The following is a 24933-nucleotide window of genomic DNA, read 5'->3' as shown; positions in this document are numbered from 1 at the left end:
TGTTAACTTCTATCCTATTATCTGCTCCATTCCGACTATCTGCTGCTGTAACCAGTGAATTTTACTTGTGTGGGGTTAATAAACAGTTTTCCTATCATCTTATCTTGCATCATCAACACTTAACAGACGCATTTGTAAACGAGAATTGCCCTCAGAGCACAAGGCCTGGCAGTCAATATAAAAATCAATCAACTTAATATGTCACATTTTTAAAACAAGGTCCTTTAATTATTCCCTGGGAAAATGTTGAACATGTTAGAAAATGCCCTTATTTAAGGAAGTGATATACAATTCATAGATCTTCCTTTTCGGCCAGATGCGCACCAAGATTTGATGGATTCTGTCTCTGCCCCCGTCCAATTGTTCCGCCGAAGAAAATGTATTGTGTGTTTTTTGCTGACAATCACACAAACAGACAGGGGTGAAAACGGCACCTGCTCGGTGAAGATAATTGTCATTTTTAATAAAAGTTCTGAAGGTAGTGAAACTCGGAGAGATTCTGGAAACAATAAGGACTAATGAAATTCCTTTGAAACCCTTGAATGTCTTTGAACCATGAAAACAACGAAAACAGAGCTCAAACATCCACCTATAGGACTTAAGTTTTAAAAATCTCCTTATTTTCTATGCGTGTGCTTGGTTTTGGTGCACGGCTCAGAAAGTGTCTGACATTGTAAGTTGCAGCAAACTTTTCTCTGGCGTGACAACAAAGCCGTCAGTCCATGTTTACAGCATTTGATGGATTATGGAAATTGCTTTAATCTTTTTCGCTGGAATAAAGCGACAGTCCTGTTGATCATCAATCTGCCTGACTTTAGAGTTCAGGCTCACGCTAACTAATGAGGACCTGAAGGTATCTGCTCCTCTCTTCATGTGACATGGACAAGTCTGTATGCATGAATAAAAAGCATCTATGTTAATAAGATGTAATTCATTCATACGCACACACACATATTTGGTTTGTGGAAAACAGTTGATGTTCCTTCCCCCCCCCCCATCTTTCATTGCTCCCGCTTACAAGCCGGCAATAAATCTGCTTGGCCGACACAGACTTTGGATGACTCAGAGTCTGTCCACCTCCTTACATCACACAGTCATGCATCACGCGAAAAAAAAAAAATACTTTGGCTCTGCAGCCGTAACCCCTCTGACAGAAAGCTATCAATATCGAGAGGCTCACGCTAAGCGGGCACAAACTGTCGCTGTATTTCGGGAGTCGGGAAGCCGACAGCGTCCCGCCACTGACCGATGTTGCAGCCATGAAGAAGCTTTCAAGAAAATTAGTTTTTGGAGCTAGAACATAACAGCCCCTGATGGATTGCTCTCAACTTATCACCTCCATGGGCGTCAGGGCAGAAGGTTCTCACTCCTCCCCGCCCTTGTGGTTCATGGAAAGGTCGCGGCGACGTCCCCCACTAATCAAGAGCGACACCGCTGCCGCGTGTGTCCTGCTGGTTATCCTATGCCACAGAAGTGTTCTTTTGGTAGCTGTACGTTGTGATCCCAGGGCAAAATGCTGCGAAGATGAAAACTCACTGTCAACCCGACGCCACGTCCTGCCCTCGCCGCAGCAGTCAAAGTGAACAGCAGATGTGCGGGACATGTGACCGGGCCGCCAACCACACACACAGGGGAACGAGCGCCATCATGATTGATAAGCCCCAACATCGCCTTAATTGAAGACTGTGTGGCAGCCGGGCATATCGGCTTGAAACACACAAGCGTGCACACGTTGCTACATACTTGATGCATGAATAAACACATGCATGCACACAGGGGTTTCTGAGAAGCTCTGTATTTTATTCTTCTTGGCTGCTGTCGATCTTTGTTTGTGCAGTGTTTCCTTCGTCCATAGCCAAAACACAACAAAAAGCAAATCTCCTTATTCGTTCTGACTCCATCATCATACTAATAATGTGGCCGGTGTAACACGTGCTGAACAGCTGGTACAGCTTCCAGTCCACCCCCCCCCCCCCCTCCCTTCTCTCTGCCAGCATACTTAGCCCTGGAGGTCAGCCGTGTACCATTCCCCTTGTTTCATCTCATTATGCAATTCTTTTGCTTTTATTTATTTTACTCTCTGAAAACGCTTTGTGATGATTCAGGGATTTTTTTCAGAGATCGCTGTACACTGGATACTCGTTTTTTATTCCTGTGATTAATGCTAGCTAACATATACACTAGTTGGCTAAAGTGTATATGTTAGTGTGTATGTATCATGTTATTGTGTAATTCCACATTTATGCGTTAATTAGGGCACATATCTATTACACCACTTTTTTTAACCTATAGGAATTTGTAAATCCATTCCAAGCATCAAAACAACAACATCCACATGAGTAAAAGTGTATTTTGAAGACATTTGAAGAATTTCTAAATATAAATTCAATTTCACCAACTGTTTTCTCTGGGCCAACTGGTTTCTCTCCACTATCCCCCAGGTTTTGAGCCCCAGCACAGAAAGCTGAGACTGTCTTGGGAGAAAAAATACATATAACACACGGATATCCCCAGGGACCCCAGAGTGTTATTCCAATGCCTGTAGTGAGGGATTTTCATAAACTTCCATATGGTACATTTTCATTAACCAGTTCTCAATAGTATTCAGCATCTAAATTATAGGAAAAGAATCATTTTCAATGTCCACATGATTTGTGTCATAAATGTATATGTTGGCCATTTGATTGAATCATGTTGTTCTGAACCTTGTTACCCAGACATGACAGATCCGGACAGTAAATCCACTTCTCTATGATAAATGAGGGAGTGAGTTTCCTGGTTCGCCCCCCCACAAGTGTGTGCACATGTTGCAGTTGCACATATGCTACTCTATGTTTTGGGCTGCAGTATATGTCCAGTGCAACATACCAGTGACAACACAAGTGTAAAACAGAACACTTACATAATGCATTACATGTTTAAAGCCCTATTTGCATTAGGGATAATTATCTGCGTGGGTGTCATTGTGTGCCGGTTAAGCTCGAATGAAGAATCGTTCAGGAAATGTGGGCGGAGGCTCTCACGTTTCTCAGCGCCACTTCTCTCCGTCTTCTAACTGGGGTGCGTTTACCAGCGCACACAGGTCACCCGACACTTTGAGTGTAATGCTAGAACCGCACCCACATCACTCACACCCGCGCTGCAGGGTAAGAGTTGATCACAGGCAGCTCAAGTGCAAAGAAAGGACACCAACCACCTGATTAATCTCTGGGATCATCCTCCTTAACAAACAAATAGTACGAATCATTTATATTCAGACTAATCTAGTCAAACCCAGTCTGGTGTTGGCGTTACACAACCACATGGACGAAATACTAATATGCAATTGACCTTGAACCTTGAACAATTCCAATAACACTGTAAACGGAAATCAAATCCCCACTCATGCAACGTGAGAATTATTTTCTTCATCTTGCTCAACGTGCACGTCACAGGCACGAGGAGACTTTGTTGTATTTGCAGGTTTTTAGATAATGCGCCAGGCACAGTTGGCTGTATGATTAATATTGCAGTTAACCAAGAAGCCGAAGATAAATCACAGGCGCTGCTTAAAATATAATCTTCTGACGGCTTTGAAGTCAGCATATAAGGACTTTTATGTAGGTCAGGTTGGCAAATTGAATTCTCACGGATGTGTAACATATAGCGTCGGATCCGATGTGTAGTCATGAATTAAGATCATTTAAAGTTCAAATAGCGATTTATCCCCCATCCCTGACCGGCTGCTCTCGGAAAATAATGTAGTTTGAAGAATGAAGTTTGTGTCTGACCCCATATACAGTATCATCAACCCTCCATGCTACAGATGAACTGCCTCCAACAGCGTGAGCTGGATTTTAAAAGACCTGACTTATTACTTCTATAGATGTTACAATACTACTTTTTCCTTATACTTATATATAAGGTAAGGTATACTTCTGAGTTTGTTTTCTATCTTTATATATCAAAGAGCATGGTCTTTTAGTCTGAGAGCAGGACTCATAGAGTTCACCTTCAGATTTCCCCTTGGGCACGTGGAACCCCTGCTCTGGGATTTCTTCTTCTGCTATGGGACTTTCTTGTGCTACAATTTCCCCTGCCTCCTCCTACTAATCCTGTTTGAAAGTGATAATTACTGTCATTGCTGTGTGGCCTGTCTCAGGTGAATGAATGCCAGAAACCCTTAGTTTCTTTGACAATCACAAAAAAGAACAAACACTCGTTTGCCCTCGCCCTGGAGCTTTTATTTTGGTGAAACTAATATACAGTAGTTTAAAGACGTGGTATCAGATGGGTATGTACATTTAAGTCCTACCCGATAAAGTATCTGAGGCCTTTCCAATGCTGGTAATGGATCGTCTGTACCCATTGGCCCTCCATACATTCTTATATTCCTGTCTCTGCACATACACATGTGCTGTATTGCATTAACAGTGCTCTCAAGTGAATCTACATCTCAAGCCCCCTCGACTACCCCCGCTCTCCCCTGCTCTTCAGACTAATGCCCCCATTGCAGCAGCCACTTGTGCGCTATGCACCAGTGTTTACCAGAGACCCATTCATCTGCTCCAGATGATTCCATGTGCACGAGACAAGTCTTTTATTCAGATTTTCATTAAACCATTAGCCCAATAGATCTGTACAACAATGCCTTTTCAGTACAGAAGACAGGCTTCTAACACTGAGGTATAATTTGGTTACAGTGAGTTGTTATCTAGAATGAACTGACATTAGAGTAAACACTCCCCGGTGGAGGCTGTGTTTCACATGCATGTATATCTGTGCAGTTTGGGTCCTCTGACGTTTTGTCACATACTCTGTCTGCACACGCACAGACTGCATTGCAGCACTCGGCTGCCTCCCCCCAGTCAGAAGCTTCAATATTCATCTCATGCAAAGTGGAAATACATAATCTGTGAATCTTTTTTTATCATGTTTTGATCCGTGTTGATTCTCCAATTTGCTTTTCTTGCTCAGACTTTGTGTTCATTTCTATCGCACGTCTTTGCCCGTCATACTTTCAGTGACGATGGTGTGCTCAAAGAGCTTTTTACTCATTCATTTGATTTATAATTATTGGTCTCAGCATGTAAAGACCATTGATCGTATAGTGTTCTCCCAGAGAGAAAAGCCTTTGAAGTTATTCACCTAAGGGAGAAGTGAATGGAGGTAAACTACACAAGAATATAAATCACAAGAAAAGGTGAGACTATTTTGGTCTTGGTGATTACGCTGCAGACACAGTTTGGCAGCTGGAGTGCGCTGCTTGACAGCTGCGTGTGGAAGTGTGAGTCAACGCATACATGTTAGTGTGTAACGGTGTTTGCGAGTGTGCGCAACATGTGCATTATCCCAGGTGCAGAGTTTGTGCTGCGTGACAAAGGCCTACTTCGTTTGTCATTTTAAGCTCAGCGGAAGCTTAACTAGGTCCAACCTTCATTTTCTCCTGTGTCATCATCTCTCTGCCCCCCCCCCCCCCCCCCCCCACAGCACGCACACTCGTACTTCTATCATGTGCTTATGGTAGAGACGTATGCGCTTGTGCAATCCCAGAATATTTATCTCCGAGTTGTCTCAAATTCAACACCAGATAATTATCTGAAAAAGCATCAAAGCAAAGTCTCATTAATTCTGCTTTTACCTTTTTTCACAACCAAAAGTGCAAAAAGGTTTTCATTCAAATTTCACCTCCTGTGCTTGGAAATATTTGAACATCGCTAATCCCGCAAAAATAGCTGGGCTTAACCCGGCTCGCACAGTTATATGTCTATATATATATTTTTTTACTTATGATCATGGTCAAGCCCATCGGAAAACATGACCAGATGGCGAACACCAGATGGTCGTGATTACCGAGAGCAATAAAATGATTCCCGATTTCAACATCATTAGCAAATAAAAAATAAAGAGGGTGGCGGGTGAAAGAAATTCGAGTTCCTGGCTCCAAATCAACAAATAGGATTCCACAGAGAGGGTTGGAGAGAGAGGAGGGGATTGCTGGTGCCCTGGTGTAATCACAGCAGAGGCTGGTCCTGCGTGGTCCCTCTCCCAGATGTTGTTGCGTAACAGCTCATTGAAAATGAAAGCTCTCCGTTGTTTGCCGTTGGCTTCAAACCCCCGGGAGCGGCCCGGCCAGCTTCCAGTAAAGCCCCAGCCATCGGTGATGAACTGTACGCGAGCCAACGGGTGGATGGACACGCCGCTGCACGACGTTTGTAAGCCAGAGATATTAGACAACTGTAGCTCCAGCTGCTATCGCCAGAGATGACGCACCATAACGGGGACTTTGAGCAAAAAGAGGACACAGGGAGCGTCAGCGCCTATTTAGTTTGAATTTGAATAACGGATATTAGAAAATGGGGAGAAAGACTAAGCTGCTCAAACACTTTACTGAAGTTCAGACAGACAACTCACCTTCAAATGTTCATTGCGACAGTAGAACATGTTAGTGTTTGGCGTCTGGACTCCGACTTCATTACTCCACCAGATGTGATTACATAGACGTGATGGGAGTGATGAGCAAATACTTAGAACCCCAAAGTCTGAGCTTACAGGTGCATGCTGGGGTTGTGGAGGGTTGGAAGCAACTGGCAGCAATGGACACAGCAGTGGGGCAAACAAAGGGAGTGATGGGACGTTTTTTTAGCTTAAATAGACCGACTAATAGGGTGGCTGTGTATTGTGGAAGATTGTAAAGGTTAAGATATGTCACATGATGTATGTCACATGATGTATTTCGCATGATTGGAGTAGCGCAGCTCGAGCTGGCTGTCTGAACTAGCTCGCAAGTGACACCTCAAGTGCTTACAAATAGACCAAAATGTACTTCAGTAAAAGTACCACATAACTTTTCTGTCTGAGTAAAAGTAACTTCTTGCTTTTAGATGTACTTAAAGTATTAAAAGCACTTATGTCACTCTACGGAATATTTATATTATTTCAGGGGTGCAGGAGGGGGGGGGGGGGGGGGGGGGGGGGGGTCTAATATTACCACTCTAATTGCATGTGTTAAAAGGTATCTTTCAATAATTAAAAGAAAAAAAACAAAATTAACATGTAACAATGTAAACATGTAGTGAAGTAGACTGTACAGATATTTGCTGATGTATGTAGGTGGAATAAAAGTTTAAAGTACCTGAAAATAAATCGTAATAAATAAAGTACAGATACATGAAAAGTAAATATACTTTGATACTTTCCATTACTTCGGTCTTAGACATTAGGTCCTGTTTGTTGTGCTGATCCCTCCTCTTTAAAATCAAGGAAAAGCCTTTGTGGATAAAATTCAGGTTTTCTATACCAGTTGAAAGACTGAAGTTGATTCTGAATCTGATTTGACGTCCCCTGTTATTACTCCTTCTGTGTTTTGAGAGTAGAGAGATTAGAGATGAACCAGATGGTAAAATTACACTGTAACAGAATAAATTGGATACAGTGGGAACATATAAACACCATGTAGTGTACACCAAACACATGGGGCCCATGTTTCATGCCACACAGTGTGCATGACATGACAATATAATTACTGTACTCACCTCACAATGCTCTGTTAGTCTCCTCCCCATTGATGATTCATCTGCTTCTGTCATGTACCCGAAATCCACATCTTTAGGTGGACGAGAGAGCTCAACTCACTGCTGGTTAAGAGAACACATGCAAATTGAAACGACACGTGCAAATACAGAAAACAACTTCATCAACTTGACAACACATGCGCTGCGAAGGTCACGACACATGCAAATACAGAAACGTGATGCAAATTGCGAATATGGAAATGTTTCCATGGGACCCTAAAAAGTGATGCACCTGGCTGTAGTTCAACACTTTGTGAAGTTCCATCAGCTCTGACGAGCAGCAGAATTCACTAACGTCACAAAGCAGAGTTTGTTCTTACTGCCGGCAAAACCTACGTCTCACATCAGAGGCTTCCAAGGACGCGGTCTACCAGGCGCATGAAAGAGAAGGTCTTCATGGGCCAAAACATAATATTTTATTTATATGGATCACACAAAACAATGAAAGGAAATTCAAAAGTTACAAAGTTTACCTACAAAAATAAGGAGAAGAATAAAAACTCACATAGTGTCTAAACTCAGAGGATCAGGCACTTACGATTAAAACAAGACAGGCAGAGGTCAAACACAAGGGAAAACTGAGAGACTACAAACATGGCTTAAAAGCTAGTTTGCTAGATCGAAGGCAAACAGGAAGTGAAACACAGGGGGTATTAATACAAAGACGTCTGATAGGATGATTGAAAACAGGTGAGCAGAGAAAACTGGTAGGAAACGGAGCAACAACAGGAAGTAGAACTTTCTGAAAAGCTTGAGGAGAAGACTTAACAGAAGTTAAGCATAGTCCATAATGTCCATGTGAGTTGTCAAAGTATGCTAACATGTGATAATTAGGTTTGCAGGTATTTGCTGAAATAGCAATTTGTCGAGATGATGCAGCTAAGTGAAAGGATTATGATTCATCCTGTGGGGAACATGAACGTCTGTACCAAATTTCAAAAGTCACAAAAATGTCCACTTCCTTGTGGTGATAGACGTGAAGTTAGTGGGTTAACAATCAGTCAGTAGGATGAATCATCTGGAAACCATGGCCGAGGAAAATTTAGATCTGCTGGTGGTGCTAGATTAAACCTTATAGGTGATAGGTGAGTATCCTCTGGGGACCATGAATGTCAACATTTCACAGCAATCCATCCTATAGTTGTCATCGCAACAACAAAACCTATATGTATAGCAACAATTTAAACCTTAAAAAAAAAATCGAAATTAAATAAATTATATAGAAGCATCTACAAGTGTCGTCTTGTGATTCATCCTAGAAAAGACCAGCATGAGGACACTGTGCTGCCCCTTCAGACTCTGTTGCATTATTCATCAGAGCAGCATCACCAGGTTCACACCTTGTGCCACTTAAAACCTCCTTAAGTCCCATGATACACTGCTCTTCACTCCACAGGCCATTGAACAGGACCCACGAGCACAGAGCAAGGTGGTGAAAGCTTCTGCCGCACCTGCTGAGTCACATCAAACACTGAAATGGTAAAAAAGGAAACAGAAATAGGTGATGACGAATTGATGACTTATGAAACAAGAGAAAAATCACGAAACGTGAGTTGAAAAAAATGGTCTTAACCACCAAATGCCTTTTCAACAAGTTGAGTTGCAAGAGGAAAGTTTTACGGTGATGTGGACTGTCTTGTTGTGATTAACATCGATGCCACACTTATATCTCTAAACTAAATAAGAAGCTATATCATACATATATCGTTTTCATTTGTTTCTGAAAACTGAAGTTAAGGAATACAATTTAATAATATAATTAAATGAATTACTTTGTCAACAAAAACATGTTTTGGTCTTGTTAACCCAATGTCTCAAGTTCATCTCAGGGGAAATTTCAAATTTCGTAGAAACAATTACTTAGAATTATAGGTTATCTGATTAGATTTCAGAGGTCAAAGGTCACAGTGGCTCAAAAAACATGTTTTTATTTGTGGAGGCCTACAACCGCAGTGATTATATATATGCATACTTTGTTTGTGAATGTGAAATCAAAAAGGTTTGCAATCAATCTTTCTGCAACACTTTAGATTATTTGGCTTTGCGTTGTGTTCCAATGAATTAGATCAAGATGAATCTCACTGCTTCATGACAGCAGTGAATTATATCACCTCAGTGTTCGGTTCATATGTGTCTGTGATGTGTTGGATCATTGGTTTTGTGTAACGGCCTCAGTGATGGAAATGCACAGCCCGACAGTAGCTCCATATTTAACAGATGTGTGAGTGATATCGATCTTCTCACCCGATGCTCAACAAGGAATGATGCATCCTCCAATATGTGCAGCCGTCTCATTTCGCCTGACTTTTAGCAAACTGTAAATCAGACCCAGAGCCTTTCGCCACGTCGTTTATCCGGCACACGACGAACGTCCACTGGCAGGCAGGCGAGCCAGCCGTATCACATCACTGCCTGAAACCATAGCAGAGTCTTAAATGTCTACATGGGTCAAACTCGGCTTGCCCTGTAACAGGAGAGGAGAAGGTGCCAGCCGGGACAGTCCAACAAGCCGTGTGCCACCCGGGCACCCATCTCATCAACGCGCTACCTCAGCGGTTCACTGACCTGAGCTCAGGTGCCCATGTTTTCACAGCAGCCCTCGTCCACTCACCGTTGAGATGAAATGAGCCTCTCTGATTTTGGAGTTGGGGGGGGGGGGGTGGGAATCAGGTGACCATTCCCTGTTTTTCCGAGAAGAGACAATGTAGGTCACACCCTCCTTTGATTAATTAAAAATTCAGCATGGAGAGACCTGCCTCATCCTCTGGCGGCATGAAAAATATTTTACGAATATAAAAAGAAATTGGCCTCAAGAAACATGAAGCCTTGATATCGAACATTTAAGATCAGTTCTGGTCTTTCTGCGGTCACACTACAGGTGATGTTCACAGTTCCAGGCTCAGGTTCCCAAAATCACAGACACCTTTTAGCTCATTTTTAAACATGCATTTGAATGGCATTGAATTTCTTATAGCTTAACTTTAAGTTTGATGTTTTTGTTGAAGGATTTCACTCCTCTGCTAAGGAGGTTATGTTTTCATGTGCGGCGGCTTGTTATTTAGCAGGATTACCAAAGAAACTTCGAGAAAGATTCCCATGACACTTTTTGAAAGGATGCATTGTGGGTCAGGGAAGAACCACTTCCTTGACTTTCAGAGACAAATTCATGGATGTTGATGAAAACAATCAGGTAGGTTTAGGTGAATCATATATCAGTTAGTGCAATTTGGTGCAGATCCAAATAAAACTCCTGATCTAGCGGATTTGAATGTGGTTATATAATAAATTAAGGACTGGGTACCATTGTATTTTCTCTATTCATATTTTACGTTGGATTCATTGTGCATATGAAAGTACGTCGGGGCAGAGCTCATATTCACATGTGAGCGAACGCATGCTGCACAGCCACGCAGCAGTTCGGCTCCCATGCAGTGTGTTAAATAATGATGTCTCCACAGGGCTGCTTTAATTCATGTGGCTCACTTAATAACAAACATGTCATTTCTCAGAGCGCGCTCGGCATGATGCAGGTCGCCGATTGGCCAGAAGTCCTGTACGCTCGGCCTCCCAGTTTCATTTTTGAGATTTGCAGTGGGTGAAAAAGTTGTTGAAATGAGGAGAAACCCATGTGTCCCTTTTCAAATGGAGCAAAGAGTTTTTTGTTTTTTTTTGTGAATTGCACCTTGGCTGAAACAAACATAGGCGGCCTAGTTAGAGCGGTGACACGCGAGCAGCACAAATGATTTCATGGTGCAAACTGAGACCAGCTGCACTTATTTTGGCATCGACTGGACACAGAGATTCATGCGTCAGTGTTAAAGGTGTGTTATTGGAGTAATGTGACCACACACACACTGTTTGACAAATAGTGTGTGTGTCTATTTGCACAGATCAAATGAGCTGTACTGGAGAAACAGGGCGACAGAGATTATCTGACAGGGAAATGCATTGTCAACTATACAGGATCTTTGTGTGTGTTTGTGTGTGTTGATGCTCTCTTGAACTTGTTGTGTGCGGTGGAACGTCGATGCCTATTGACCATGCTGCCCTCCTGAGGGAATAGAAAGTACTACATATTCATAAGCAGGTCTGCTCACAATTGGATAAAGAGAACTAAAGCTGGTCTTATGGTAAAATTCAGAATCACTACGACACAAAGGTTTTACATCGGCAGGACTATTACTTAAAATAAAATATCAAATGTAAGACTTTAAGAGTGTTGAAGAGGTTTCTTTCCTGAATGAGAGAAAATCCCGTCAGATGAATTGGAAACTACAGACAGAAAATTTGCTGAATCAGGAGTTCTGTTTCAAAATAAGCTGCAATTTATTCCTGTTGTTAAAACCTTATTATGCGTCCAGACCAGGGGGCTATAAGGGGGCCACAGTTTAACACTTGTGCACAATCTCTGATTCAGTAAGGTGCCCCCCCCCCCCCCCCCCCCCCACACACACATCTGGATCCGCCCCTGTTGGACTATGTAGAGAAAGAGGAGGCTTGGGTTCTTTTCAGGTAAATATTATCTCTTTTTGGCAAAGAGACCTAAAAGAGATTAAATAATAATGTTATAATAGTATTACTAGTAATGATAAAATCAGAAAAAAACAACCTGAGATGTAGTTTTTTTTGGTCAATCTCCGCCCCCCTCTCTGAACGTGTGCTCTTGTCAAGCTGATGGATGGATGTTGTATTTATATACCTGGCGAGGTCTCTGCATGAAGAAGCCTCCCTCTCTCAGCTGCAGGGCTGCTGACTGCAGGTCGAGCCGAGCCCTTATTGGTCGACGTCACCGCTCACGGGGGAAACAGATGGGTAATAAGGTCACAGCAGACGCACCTCTCACCGGCAGACAAATTGCAGACTCAACAGCGCTGCCGACTCAGGACAACAGCGGACTCAGGGGAGCTGCATTAGGATCCTTGCTCTGCAACCAGGACAGCTGTTGATTTGTGTGTGTGGAGCGTAGCCATACATTGAAATGTCATATAAAGCCCAAAAGGCCCAGAAAACCTTTTTATTCTCAATCAGCTTTGTACTACAATCAAATTATTTTTTCCACATGATATATAAATCTATTTGTGTCCATTCGTCTGTGCTCTTATCACTGGTTTGAAACTGGTTGGGGCTCTGGTGCCATGTACTGCCATGCACCAATCAGGATTTGGTAGCATCAGTCGGCTCCTGTTGCCAGGCGCTCTCCACGTGAGGCAGATTCCTTCTTGACTGATCGAATCAGTAAAAGTACCAACAGAGATCCTTCCTCTAATATTAAATTTGACTGTGGATTATTTGGTCGAAACTATTTCATGTCATGGGCTTTAAAGCTGGAAAAACACTGGAACAATAAACTGCACCTTATTGTATTGACCCATACTGGATCCTTCTGCTAATCCTGCTAACAAACCAGATAGATACAAACAGACTGGGGGGAACAAGACTTTCTTGTTGGAGGCAGTAACTTCTCATTTGGATGCAGAAATTCCGACCACAGTACAACAACATCCTTATTTAAACACTCTTTATTTTACAATAACACTGCCTATGTTTGGCAGCTCATTAAATTATTACATATTTTCAAACAAACAGGCACATGAACTCCTTTATTGTGGCTTAGTCGCCTATATTTTGAAATCTTACTCCGGATCCCTGTGGTTTTGATTCAGAGCAAGCCCTGTGATAATTACACCTTTCACAGTCGAAAAATCGGAACTACACACATCTTGAAACCAACGGACATATAAACAGTACACTACCGTACAGGTTTGGCCAAGAAAACTCTGTGTTCAGTGCATAATGTGCATGGCATCGGAGAAAATACATTCATTGCCATGTAAGCCGCGGCTTTCTGCCTCAGTCCTCGGTGTCGGAGCTGTCCACTGGGTCCGTGTTGTGGGTCAGCATGTAGTTGTCCATGTCGATGGAGGGGCAGTTGTGGATGGAGTAACGCAGACGCTCGGCGAGGATGGCCTGACTCGTGTACGGGGGCAGGCGGAGCAGGAAGAAGCAGGTCTGAGCCGTAGGGAGGCCGTTGACGGGCTGGATGAGATAACGAGGAATTCTTTTTAGTATTTATTCTGATAAAACAGGCTCGTTACTTTCTTTAGCCGTGACCTTACCCTGTCAACCTTGATGATTTGGAACTTCTGCGCGATATCGGCCGGGTTGGACGGCAACCTGGACCTGCCAGAGACGAAGCGGAGGAACAGCACCCTCTCCTCGTTGGTGAACTCCTCCAGGCTCTTCCAGAACCAGCCGACCAGCTCGTGGCTGTCGGTGATGTCGCGGTAGCGCACCAGCTTCTTCAGCATCTCGGCGGAGACCTCGGGCAGGCCGCAGACCAGCTGTTCCAGCTGCAGCGCCGTGAGCAGGGAGAGGAGGGGCACGGGGATGATGGTGGACATGCCCTCTCTGACAGCGGCCACCTGCACACGACAGAGCGCCTTTGATTCTTCATCCACCGAGATCAAAGCAGCAGCAACACGGACAACAAACAGGAGCAACTGTGTGGTGAGCGCTAATGGAAACTGGTGGCAGTGAATGTACTGTGTCTGCTTTATCATATTGCCTATGTGGACATTTCCTGAGTGGTGAATTAAGGGTTATTATTATTATTGTTTTAAAACACACTCTCACTTTAAAGTCCCTTCCTAAATCAGTCTGTTTATTTGCTGAGGGTTTAAGATTTAAAAAAAAACTTTCCTCAGTTTGTTACAGGAGACAAATGTTCATATTTAGGGTGATGATTTTAATTTGGGTTATTGAAAAGGCTCCAATGCTCCGGAAACAAATCCTGTTTCAGTTTTCTCTTACTGTCCATTACTGCAGCTCCTCTTTTCAGCCTCTGTCTGAAACACTTGGTTTTAGCTCCTTTCTCTTTACGTGTGATTGAAATATATATATAAAATAAATACAAAAATATAAAAAATAACCAACATTTTTCCTCAGAACCCAATCTACAATCAAAGATCAACTAAGATTTTATTTTGACTGACTGGTGTATTTGTCAATTATCTGTTATCAAGTTCTTCATCTCAGTAAAAACAGGATGATTATAATTTTGTTGTCTGTATTTTAAATAAAGAGGTGAATGTCCCAGTTACACTGGATTCAGATGTCTCACCCTCATTAGTTTCATTTAAACAAACTGCAGGTGCATATGCATGGAACATACTGTCCATCAATAGGATAGCTCACTGGTTTGCTGATGGTCAGTTGTTTTGACTACTGATTTTAACCTTGAGTCAAAGCAGGGGGGGGTGAAGGGAGTGCTACTGAGACATGGTGTAGACTTAGTACATCACTTGTGTGTATCTTACAGATCAGTATTCCTAAATGTGTAAATATGTAGAAGATTTCATGCAGATTTCAGGCTGATACTTTCACCAGCTCTGCGAAATACACCCAAGTGATTCTTCGACACCCCAGCCCTTCAAACCTGTGAATCCATCTCATGCAGTCTGTAGTCCAGAGCTCTCTCCACATATTCAGTCTTGTTGGCAAAGTTGAGGGATATGTTTTGACCCCCAGGAACCACAGGTACCAGCCTTCCATCAGCACTGTGGGCCACGAACGAGTCCAGTGGGATCATCTGCAGACAGGAGACGATGCCGGGCGGAAGGAAGGATGGAAACAGATAATAAGAGGGGGTTGAGGAAGTAGAGATTAAAATGTCACTTAAATGTCATTGGGCTTGGAAAGTTGAAGATATACAGGAATAGTAATAAACTCAATAAGTCAAATTGCTTAACATCTCACCACATGGAAATTATCCTCTGTGATTCCACTGTTTTCTAGATGAAGGATGCCTTGGAGGGTGCGGTAGGTGAGCAGGTCCACCTCCTCCAGGTCAGGCCCTCCCAGTGGCATGGAGCAGAGCTGTTTCCACACCAATGGAGCCAGATGCAGGTCCAGAGGCTTCTTGGTGCGGATGGCCACGGCCATGAGGATTCCCAGGAAGCGGAACTGGACCATGTTCTCCTCTGATAGTGCTGCTGGATTCAACAGGAACCTGTAAGGACACACACAGTTAAAGATATGTTTTGAAGTCTGATGGTCTGTTGCACTTAAAGGATGTAATTCGGCTTTATCAAAGGAAGAAACACGATAGGCACCTGTCAGTGTTACTGCCCACATCTGCAAAGCTGTTGGGAGTACGAATCAGGAGATCCACCACACCAGCCTGCAACTCCTGGTGAAAACATAGTCAACACTTTGTACATAAACTAGAATATTCACACTGCATTACAGTATGCTCTCTCTGTGTGTGTTTCCTTCCTACCTGGCACATCTCAGTGATGGTGTCGTCAAACACTCCTCCGGCATCATCGGCTCCCTCTCCAACCAGCTTGACCTTCCAGGCTCGTGACGGCAGCCGAAGCTCCAGAGGGTTTAAGCCCACGACTTGTTTAGCGATCTGCACGAAGATGGGCTTACTGGAGCGACCTCTGTGGAGTCGAGCGGAAGAGAAGGGACATCAATCTTCAATTACTAACAGAAAAACATGGCTGCATTCAAAGGGCACTTTGAGGAGAACTTGAGAGCAAACCATCAAATGAGGCAGGCAAATGTCAGCGATATCTTTTCAGTATTACCTCTTTTACACCAGAAAAAGCTGGTTTTGAAATTTGTGTCATGTTTGCTGATTAAATGCATTCCCTTTCAGACAAAAGCCAGATGTAAGTCGGTGTTAGTGGGTTTTGTGGCCAGTGGAAATACAGCAAGTTGTTATGGCCCCCTCCTTACTCTCCATCAGCTGTTTTCCACCGTACAGACAGATGTGTGTCTTCAGGGGTCAACCGGCTGAATATAATGGTCACCTTTACCTTGTGGAAATCCGTTTCACAGTGATCTGTGGCCCATAGGTTTTGCCCTGGGTCATTGTTTTGCCGATGCAGCGCACGAGAGGCAGAGTGTTGACCTTGGGGGACAGGAGACCTCGGAGCTCGCCCCGGATGATAGCTGTCGTCCCTGAACTGTAGCGTGAAGTGGACACCTGAAGAGAGGCAAGGACAGGTGATAAAATAAGACGAGGTGAATGAGGCGCCGAACTGACAGAATGACAGTGAGGAGGAAATAAGATTAACAAGCAAGAGGTATTTTATTACCAGTAGGAATTTGATGATTTTGTTCCTTTACATTTGTTTTTTTAATGTATTACAAAGATAAATTATTACTCGATTTTTGATGTCCAGGTTGAGCAGCCTCCAGGACTTGTACATAAGATCAGAAAAGTGGTATAGGACCCGGAGACGCATGCTAAGGACATCAGGGCTGCAGTCTTTCAGGGTGTTGTACTGAGGAGGGACTGACTGGGGAAGGCCAAGCTGGAAATTTCCAGAGCCACCTGGAGATGAAGTTAAAAAAAGAACAAGTTCCATGTGCATCCTCTCTCAGGGCTCATTAATTCAATACTTGTTTACAGATAATGCAGGGCTGTGTACCTGAGTTTTTCAGCGAGGTAGAGGGGGCGGTCCATGCTGAGCTGTGGCAGCGGCCAGCAGAGACCTGTTTGATGTTCTTCCCCTGCAGGGCTGTTATGAGTGTGGGCTCTTTCACGTGGTTGGAGTGTCCAAGACCAAGCTGGAAGGCAATCATAAAAGACAACAGTGCAGTCTTTAGAGAGCTTGTGATGTGCAATGCAATCCAAGTGTATACATTTATTTCTGATTGTGTCGGTTACCTGTCCCTCACTGTTGCAGCCCCAGGCGTAGACGTCTCCAGTGGAGGACAGAGCGAGGACGTGTTCACATCCCACAGCAATGTCTTCTATGAAGAGCCCCTCCAGTGAAGGCACCACCTGAGGGCAGGATTTGTTCTTCAACATGGAGTCCGGCAATCCGATCAGACGCTCTGAGGAACAAACAGGAGGAAGACGAGTAACGCATTATTTAAAAAATACACACAGTCATTGAAGTTATAACATTACCTGCATGACAACAAATTACATCCTAGTTAAGTATACTTCATGAAATGTTACATGCTATGACGCATATTAGCCACAACCCAAAGACACAAGAATTAAATACGTTTCTAATGACTAAAATACTCAAACTTGAAAAGTGCTGGCTGAGGTCATTTTTGAAGTAAATAATGAATTCAATCGTTTTTAATCGAATAATTTGCAATAAAAAAATTTGGGTTTTATTACATAGAGATATTTAAATAAACGCTGTATTTTTCCCCTTTTTACTGATGGAAGCTCTCAAACATTCTTAAATTCCAGGTCCACACGGAGATGTACCTTGTCCGAAGGTGTAAACATGTCCGTCACAGGCCAACGCCACAGAAAACTGAGTTCCACAAGTGACCTTCTTAATTCCCTTGTTGCACAGCTGCTCCACTTTCTGAAAATGGAACAACCAGACACAGTATTTCATCTACAATGCATTATAGAGTCACCTGTGAATGCATGAAGAAAAGCCTTGCATTCAAATAAATTAACTGTTAAAGCAATGGATATGAAAGAAGATAAGTTTGGGTCATGTCATTCTCACTTGAGGATCCTGTGTTTGAGTCTTAGTCTCCATTATCTTACCTGTGGGTAGTACTTCGCTGTAGAAGAACCGGTCCCTAATTTGCCGTAATCTCCATCTCCAAATGCCCACACAACCATACCATCGAGAGACAGCACCAGAGTGTGGTTGAGTCCACATGACACCTGAGAAACGTCACCAAGTTTAATTTGTTTTCCGACAGCATGACCGTTTTTTCACTCTGGAAACAACAATATCAAAAAAAAAAAAAAAATCACACTTTTAATAATAAAAAATCATGCGTTTATTATTTACCTGCCCCACATGATATCCCTCTAGCGCTGCCACTCGTTCGGGCAGCATCTTGTTTGATGTTGACCTCTGACCCAGACGGCCGGATTCACCGCTGCCAAAGGTGAACAGTTTCCCATCTGCTGTTACCACAGCAGAGTGCCGGAACCCACAAGCAAGCTAAAGAGAGAAAGAAAAACAATATAAAAATTCTTAAATTATTGATCTTTACACCGACCTCCATGATGCTTCTAACTCTAGAGTATAATAAGACAAAAGTACCCAAAAGTATCTCTACCTGAACGACCTCTTCTCCCTGTAAGGCCTCGATCTGTTTGGGTCTCCTCTGCCTTTCGCTGTTGCCGTGACCCAGTTTGCCGAAATCTCCGTCTCCCCAACTGAACACCTCCCCGGTCTCGGTCAGGGCCATGGAGTGGCCATCGGACCCACAAGACGTCGCCAGCTGAGTCACCACATAACCTGTTCAAATATCAATAAGTCAGTAAAGATTAACTTAAGAAGATGATAATTAATTGAAGCTACCAAATGTAACTGCAATGTTATTTTGTCCTTTCTCTTGTGAATAAAATGCTGTCTGAGGGAAAATGAACATCTATAAGCAGACCACCTCAGACTTTTGCTTTTTGGCTCTTGATGAATAGTGTACCTTGAAAAGCAAATATAATAGTGGGGACATAGAGATCATCAGAATTCCCCTGGCCCAGTCTGCCATATTGTCCTTCACCGACAGCTAACACGGTCCCATTGGACTGGACAAGGAAGGTACAGTTCTGACCACACACAACCTGGATGACAGTGAAAAGCAGACACACAAGGAGAAAGAAATGTTATTTAAAAACCACAGCGATGAAGGACAGAGTCTGTGTCCTGAGAGAAAAAGTTGTTACCTGTTGTGTCTGGGACAGGGTCGGTGCAAGAGTTGGCATCATGAGGTTGTTTCCCATCCCTGCCAACTGTCCGTAACGTCCGTTCCCCCACAGGTAGACCTCAGTCTTTCCTCCTTGTTGCCAGTCCTAAGAAACATAGCAGGTAAAATGGGATTTAAAATAGGACTGGACCTAAAAGAAAATACTAGTTCATTGTACAACTATTGTAAGTTTTCTCTGTTGCTGACAGAGGTCTCTTTCTGGACATGTTTGATTGGAAAGAGCATTGACCAGTTACAAGACAAGAGGGTATAAAATGTCATGAAGCAGAATGGGACGATGGGAGTTGTTGTCTTCACCATCATTACCAATAAAAATCGACCTGATGCGACGCAGACGAAAAATGATGTTCACGGATGAGGTCATGAATTAAAGTTTTATTCACATTACGCATCAAATAAAATTGAATTATCGTGATCCATTATGAGAGACCAATGCAAACCAAGTCAAGTGAAAAGAAAAAAACATCCGATTGGTCGTCAAACGTCTTTGCCCTGGAAGTTATAGCAGAGACGGGTAAAGTGGATATGACACTATAAAAAGTTTAGGTGTAAAAAATAAAATGCCCTGTTACCTTGAACATTTTGGATTATGTTAGTAAATATGTCAACAACATATATAACGTAGGTCTAGTTTTTTTTTGACATTTTAAGGAAGAGTTGTCACTTATTCCTTCTATACACATGACTTAGCTGTTACCTCTGGTCTGGTGGTCGCCCAAGACATCAGCTGTTCATCCATCCTGAAGCTCCACTTGCTGTTGTCCTAAAAGACAGACAAGAGACTCAATAGGTGTCCGCTGTGAAAAACCACAGCACAAACAGGTTGGTCTCTACTCACCAGTGCGGTGATAATTTCACTGTCTTCCTCCTCCTGAAACTCTGAGACAATGAAGGATTCTGGGAAAGCAGTGCCGCTAGCGATAGCCTCAGCGCTGCGGACGGTGGTGGCGTAGGTGGCGAGCCAGCTCCACTCTGAGGGGCAGGAGTTGGCGTCAGGGCCGCTGTGGTGTGGAGGGCGTGGGAGGCGGCACAGGTGTTTCTCCAAGGACAAGCCGACAGTCAGGGAGGCCAGGCTCTGAAGGAAGGCACTGTGGACGAGCTGGTCACCTGCTGCCACGTGGGTCTGCGGTGATGGAAGGAAAAGGAAATAAGTCCCAGCTGAAGCTCACATGGACACAAACATACAGTAGTGACATCTTTTTACTGCAGATAGGGATATTAACAAGCCCAGAAAATGTAATCAAATGTTAAATTAATGACCCGCTCATGGTTGTACTGCTCCTGTAACAGCAACGGCAGCCTCTCCAGAAACACAGCCAAACAAGGCGCCCGATTTAGACCCAGGATGTTCTGGCTTCTGAGAACCATACGGCAGGAAGGTAGCACGTGATTCTGACTCATCCAGTCGGGGGTGCAGCAGATCAACAAAACATCCTGGGAATGAAACAGGGAAGAGAAAACTTTTTTAAACAGTGTTTCAGCTTTTGTAGAAATGTCCTTATACATAAAAGTCTGATTCATAGAAACAAAACTTCAGTATCGAGTAGTAAGAGGAAAACTGAGACTGGCTACCTTTGGCTAATAGTTGATCATTGAGGAAAATTGACTTATTTGCTTTGACAAGATCGACAAGAAATCAATACAACTCTTGTGCTAAATATGAAGTCAGAGCCAGGAGATGGTTAGCTTACTATATAGTCTATAGCTGACTGACTTAAGCATAAATGACCCACTTTTAGCTGTAAATCACATAAATGGACAGATACGAGAATATTGGAATCAAACGTCTTATGTAAATGTCTGTAAAACAAGTATGTTGAACCATTCCTGTAGTTTCGGAGTGATGAAAATTACCTTTGATCTCCCAAAGCAGGCAGCGATACCCAAGCTTGGTATCCAGGTCGTACTCACAACTGAACCCAATCCTGTTACAGTTTGTAAAACTGAACCATCCTAAAAGATACAGAGAGGAAGTCAAATTCTGAAGTAAAACTTCAGCTAAGAAATTGGCAGAGGCAGAAAATTCTGTTATCTGACCTGTAAGGACCAGATGTTGAGCAGTCCCCCGATCCCGCCAGTTACCAGAGTCAGACCACTGGAGCAGAATGAGAGGGACTTCACTGCTGTGATGTGGCCATGAAGTACAAACACACACTTTGCACTGTCCTGCAGGGAAAAAGAAAGAGAAACATGTTACTCTTAGATAAAACTATAAGTAACATGGTATTTTCATATAATTTCCTAATATTAGTAGAACTAGGTCAGTAAAAGGAACCCTGAAAACTAACCTTGACATCATTGTCTTTTTTTTTTATTTGAGGGTTGTTCAGTAGGTTGAACAGAGACACACCAGTGCCCCCCTGTGGCAGTGTCCAGACATACACAGATCCATTCTGACAACCTCTGTAGAAGGATGGAGATAAAAAACAGAATTGACGACAATGATCACACATAAAAAATGAGGAATCCATCATGCAACTATTATTAGATATTGCCAAATTTTCAAAAAATTTTTTGTACATCTTTCAATAAAACGGCAGAATAATCAGAGACCAAATGAAGAATGTGTTATTAAAACTCACGCAGCCATCATGAGCCTGGGTTCAGGTGCTCTGCCAGCGAGTGGGCACCACTCAGCGATGTTAACGGTGCTGCTGTGAATGAGGGAGTGCAGGGTCACCCAGGTTCCACCAGAGTTTCCCAGTATCTTCGTTGCCTCCGACCTTCCCAAACAGAGCAGCAAGTGTCCCGTGGGGTCCCATTTAAGAGAAGTCACACTGTCCTGCAGAGTCAAGGGAAGTGGAGAGGATCAGTAATGACAAATAGCATGGGAAAAAATACAATTTAGACAACAGAGTGACAGATGCATTTGGATGTGAAGTACATGCAGTTGTTTGTCTCTTTTAAATTGGTATAGTAATAATCTAGCAGACAAACCTGGAAGACAGACAGAACTACTGGCTGCTCATTCACATAGGTCTCAGTCGTGGCCAGAAGGATCTTTCCATTGGGATATCCCACTGCAAATGGCTGGTCCTCACTGTGCCAGGCCACACATTGAGGAGCTACAAGGAAGGAGGAGCACAGAAGAGGAATATTTTACACTAATGGATTCATACTGTGTAGAAACACACGTTTACATATTTGTTAAGACAAGATGAGGAAATTAATACCAAACTCAGGTATATGTGCTAAATATGGAGGTTAGAGCCAAAGGTAGAAAGGATGGAGGCAAGGGGGGAAAGCTAACATGGCTGTGTCCAAAACTAAAACTTAAAATGTTGTTAGCACAAATATGTCCATTCAAACACATCTCCTAAAAAGGAGTTAAAAAAAAAAAACGAATCTCGCCTTATGTAATATTTACATTAAGTGCATTGGATGTGAGTATTTTGATGAAAACACATTATTCTATTTGAATAAGTGTGTAATAGTGTGTAATAAAAGTGTGTATAGCCTCTTCCTCACCCTCATTCCTGTGGCAGTGGATGAGTTCAGTGCTCTTCACTTGCAGCTCTATGTCCTGCATCGAGACCTGCAGCCAGCAGAGGGACCCGTCCAGCCGACCCACCAGCAGGCTTTCAGCAGGTCTATTCTTACCACCCACCGGCTGCTCAAGAACCCGCAGGCTGTAGGTCTGAGCCCAGCAAAGGGCCGTGACCCGGGACACTTGAGCCTCCATGTGACAGTGAGAACCTGCACAGCAAAGGGAAATATTCAGGTTGCAGCAACTACAGTTTGAAATATTATGAATTGTGTGGGTGCATGTGGAAAAATAATTTTGAGAAATTACTAATCAAAACAGTTGTTTTGAAGTGTTTTGAAACATGACTTATGTTAGATTTCATAGATATGTTAGACCAACCCTTGATGGTCATGATGTTGATCTGCTTGTTTTCAAGTGAAGCCAAGAAGTTCCCTTCTGTGCTCCAGTAGACAGGAGACATGTGATGACATCTACCAGGCGTCTCACTGTTTGATCGGTCTGTCTTACTGCAGAAAGACAATAATAATAATACAATTTAATAGTCTAAAATGTATGTCTTTCTGTGTAAGCAAATTAGTCTTATTTAAATATTTTTTCTACAAATAAAAGGGCTTGGGCAGCCGGAGGAACAGACTAACGATAAGGCATCGGGCAGATCTAACCTGGTGATACAGGAGAAGGTGGTCTGTAACTCTGCTGTGTTGTGGCTGATGTTCCACAGCTGTACCACCTTGTCTTGGGAGCATGTGGCCAGCAAACTCTGCTCACTGCTCCAGGAGCAGCTGGCCACCTGAAACAAATGGAGATAATGCAGAGATACTTTTACTACATGTTTTGTAGACTTTATCATACACATCACCTCAATAGAAAATTGAAGGACCTGGCTAAAGATTTCTTAAATGCTTATGTAATAAAAAACAAAAATCATCAATCATGTTATAGAGACTAAGAAGAACAGACAATCCTAAAACGTCTGTGTCATTGAAAGTCCTGGCCGGAGTCAACAGAAGCTTAAAGCTGTTATTTTAAGCTCTGTTTTAATGAGGATTGTTGATATAAATTGTACAGAACTGACCAACACAAAGTCCCTCACCTTGTTGTAATGTCCTTCCAGCCTCTTGAGGGGACATTTGCGCAAGTCACCTGCCAGGTCGCTGTATGTTTGGGGACGATTAGGAATGTCCCTTCCTGTCGAGGCCAACAACTGCACCAGCTGCTGCGTGGCCCACTGGCGGTGTCTGCTGGTGAGCCTGGCAGACAGGACACATGCTGCCAGCGCATTTGCCAGCTCCAGAGGGCCCACTCTGGCACTAACAAGGGGCAAAGGGGAAGGAGGCAAGGACGAAGAGGACACCCCGTGGTTCCCTGCATCTAGGTTAAACAGACAATGAGGACAATGAATAACAACATCACAATATTTCAAACACTAATAAATTAAACATAGCAACACAGCTACCTAATAAAAGACACCCTCTCACCATTGGTCTCGTGTTCAGTCCTGTCTGGGCCGTAGCAGTGAACGCCCTTCTCAGTCAGCAGGGACACCAGACTCTGTGTGACCAGGAAGGTCGGGGGCGTCTGGTCGCTGCAGTCTTTCTGCGTCTGGGCTCCCTGTGCTGCAGCTGTTAGACTGGAGTTCAGACCACCTCTCTGCTGTGGATCTCCAATGGCCCCGATGTTCACGCCCGTAGCTGCGGCCATTAGGTTCTACAGACAGGCATATTCATATTCAGACAGATGTATTAAGCCCCCCGGAAGGAAATTCAAAATAAATGAACTGAATGAATAAATTAATAAAGAACATAAACTAGCAGCAATATTAGTTAAGTATAATTACGTACATTCTCATTTGAGTATTTACATACATGTTCACAATAAAATATATAGTAATTTAATTATTTATAATTTCTGAGACTGTTGTTTTAATTTCCTCTGATAAATTGCCCCTATTTTTAAAACATTATAATAATTTGTTGTATTTACATAGTTCTATACATCTTTTCTATGCACTTATTGATATAAAAAGCTAAAGAGACATTGTGATTTAGATCTGATCTTTTAATATTACAAACTCCATCAGAGAAACAGAAAAAAATATATATGTATAAAACATTTTTTAAACTAGCTGGGATGAAAGGAATCCCACCCACAATATCCAGGAACGTCATACACAGTATTCAT

The 24933-nt window shown here is 43.0% G+C and overlaps 1 protein-coding gene across 7 annotated transcripts in view; it reads right to left on the bottom strand.

Annotated features, from left to right (window-relative positions):
* Positions 1–13056: 13056 nt before the first annotated feature.
* The window catches only part of LOC128424715 (probable E3 ubiquitin-protein ligase HERC1), a 38148-nt gene continuing 26271 nt past the window's right edge, over positions 13057–24933 (bottom strand). For all 7 annotated transcript variants that reach the window (XM_053411063.1, XM_053411067.1, XM_053411068.1 and 4 more), the window contains 29 exons: positions 24231–24459; positions 23846–24123; positions 23415–23542; positions 23131–23258; positions 22734–22961; positions 22203–22330; positions 21848–22047; positions 21554–21668; positions 21303–21431; positions 21120–21218; positions 20526–20699; positions 20104–20388; positions 19963–20028; positions 19225–19350; positions 18984–19122; positions 18615–18796; positions 18341–18496; positions 18088–18210; positions 17794–17896; positions 17233–17402; positions 16994–17132; positions 16727–16896; positions 16376–16545; positions 15832–15997; positions 15665–15741; positions 15309–15561; positions 14989–15141; positions 13670–13975; positions 13057–13589 (listed from right to left, as the gene is read on the bottom strand). In XM_053411063.1, coding sequence (XP_053267038.1) covers positions 13404–13589; positions 13670–13975; positions 14989–15141; positions 15309–15561; positions 15665–15741; positions 15832–15997; positions 16376–16545; positions 16727–16896; positions 16994–17132; positions 17233–17402; positions 17794–17896; positions 18088–18210; positions 18341–18496; positions 18615–18796; positions 18984–19122; positions 19225–19350; positions 19963–20028; positions 20104–20388; positions 20526–20699; positions 21120–21218; positions 21303–21431; positions 21554–21668; positions 21848–22047; positions 22203–22330; positions 22734–22961; positions 23131–23258; positions 23415–23542; positions 23846–24123; positions 24231–24459 — 4806 coding nt within the window. In that variant the 3' untranslated portion in view covers positions 13057–13403. The remainder of the gene's footprint in view (positions 13590–13669; positions 13976–14988; positions 15142–15308; positions 15562–15664; positions 15742–15831; positions 15998–16375; positions 16546–16726; positions 16897–16993; positions 17133–17232; positions 17403–17793; positions 17897–18087; positions 18211–18340; positions 18497–18614; positions 18797–18983; positions 19123–19224; positions 19351–19962; positions 20029–20103; positions 20389–20525; positions 20700–21119; positions 21219–21302; positions 21432–21553; positions 21669–21847; positions 22048–22202; positions 22331–22733; positions 22962–23130; positions 23259–23414; positions 23543–23845; positions 24124–24230; positions 24460–24933) is intronic.

The sequence above is a fragment of the Pleuronectes platessa genome, chromosome 19 (genome assembly GCF_947347685.1).
Source record: "Pleuronectes platessa chromosome 19, fPlePla1.1, whole genome shotgun sequence".
Lineage (NCBI taxonomy): Eukaryota > Metazoa > Chordata > Actinopteri > Pleuronectiformes > Pleuronectidae > Pleuronectes > Pleuronectes platessa.
Note: the sequence above shows the minus strand (reverse complement) of the source record. Positions and strands in the feature narration are given on the sequence as shown.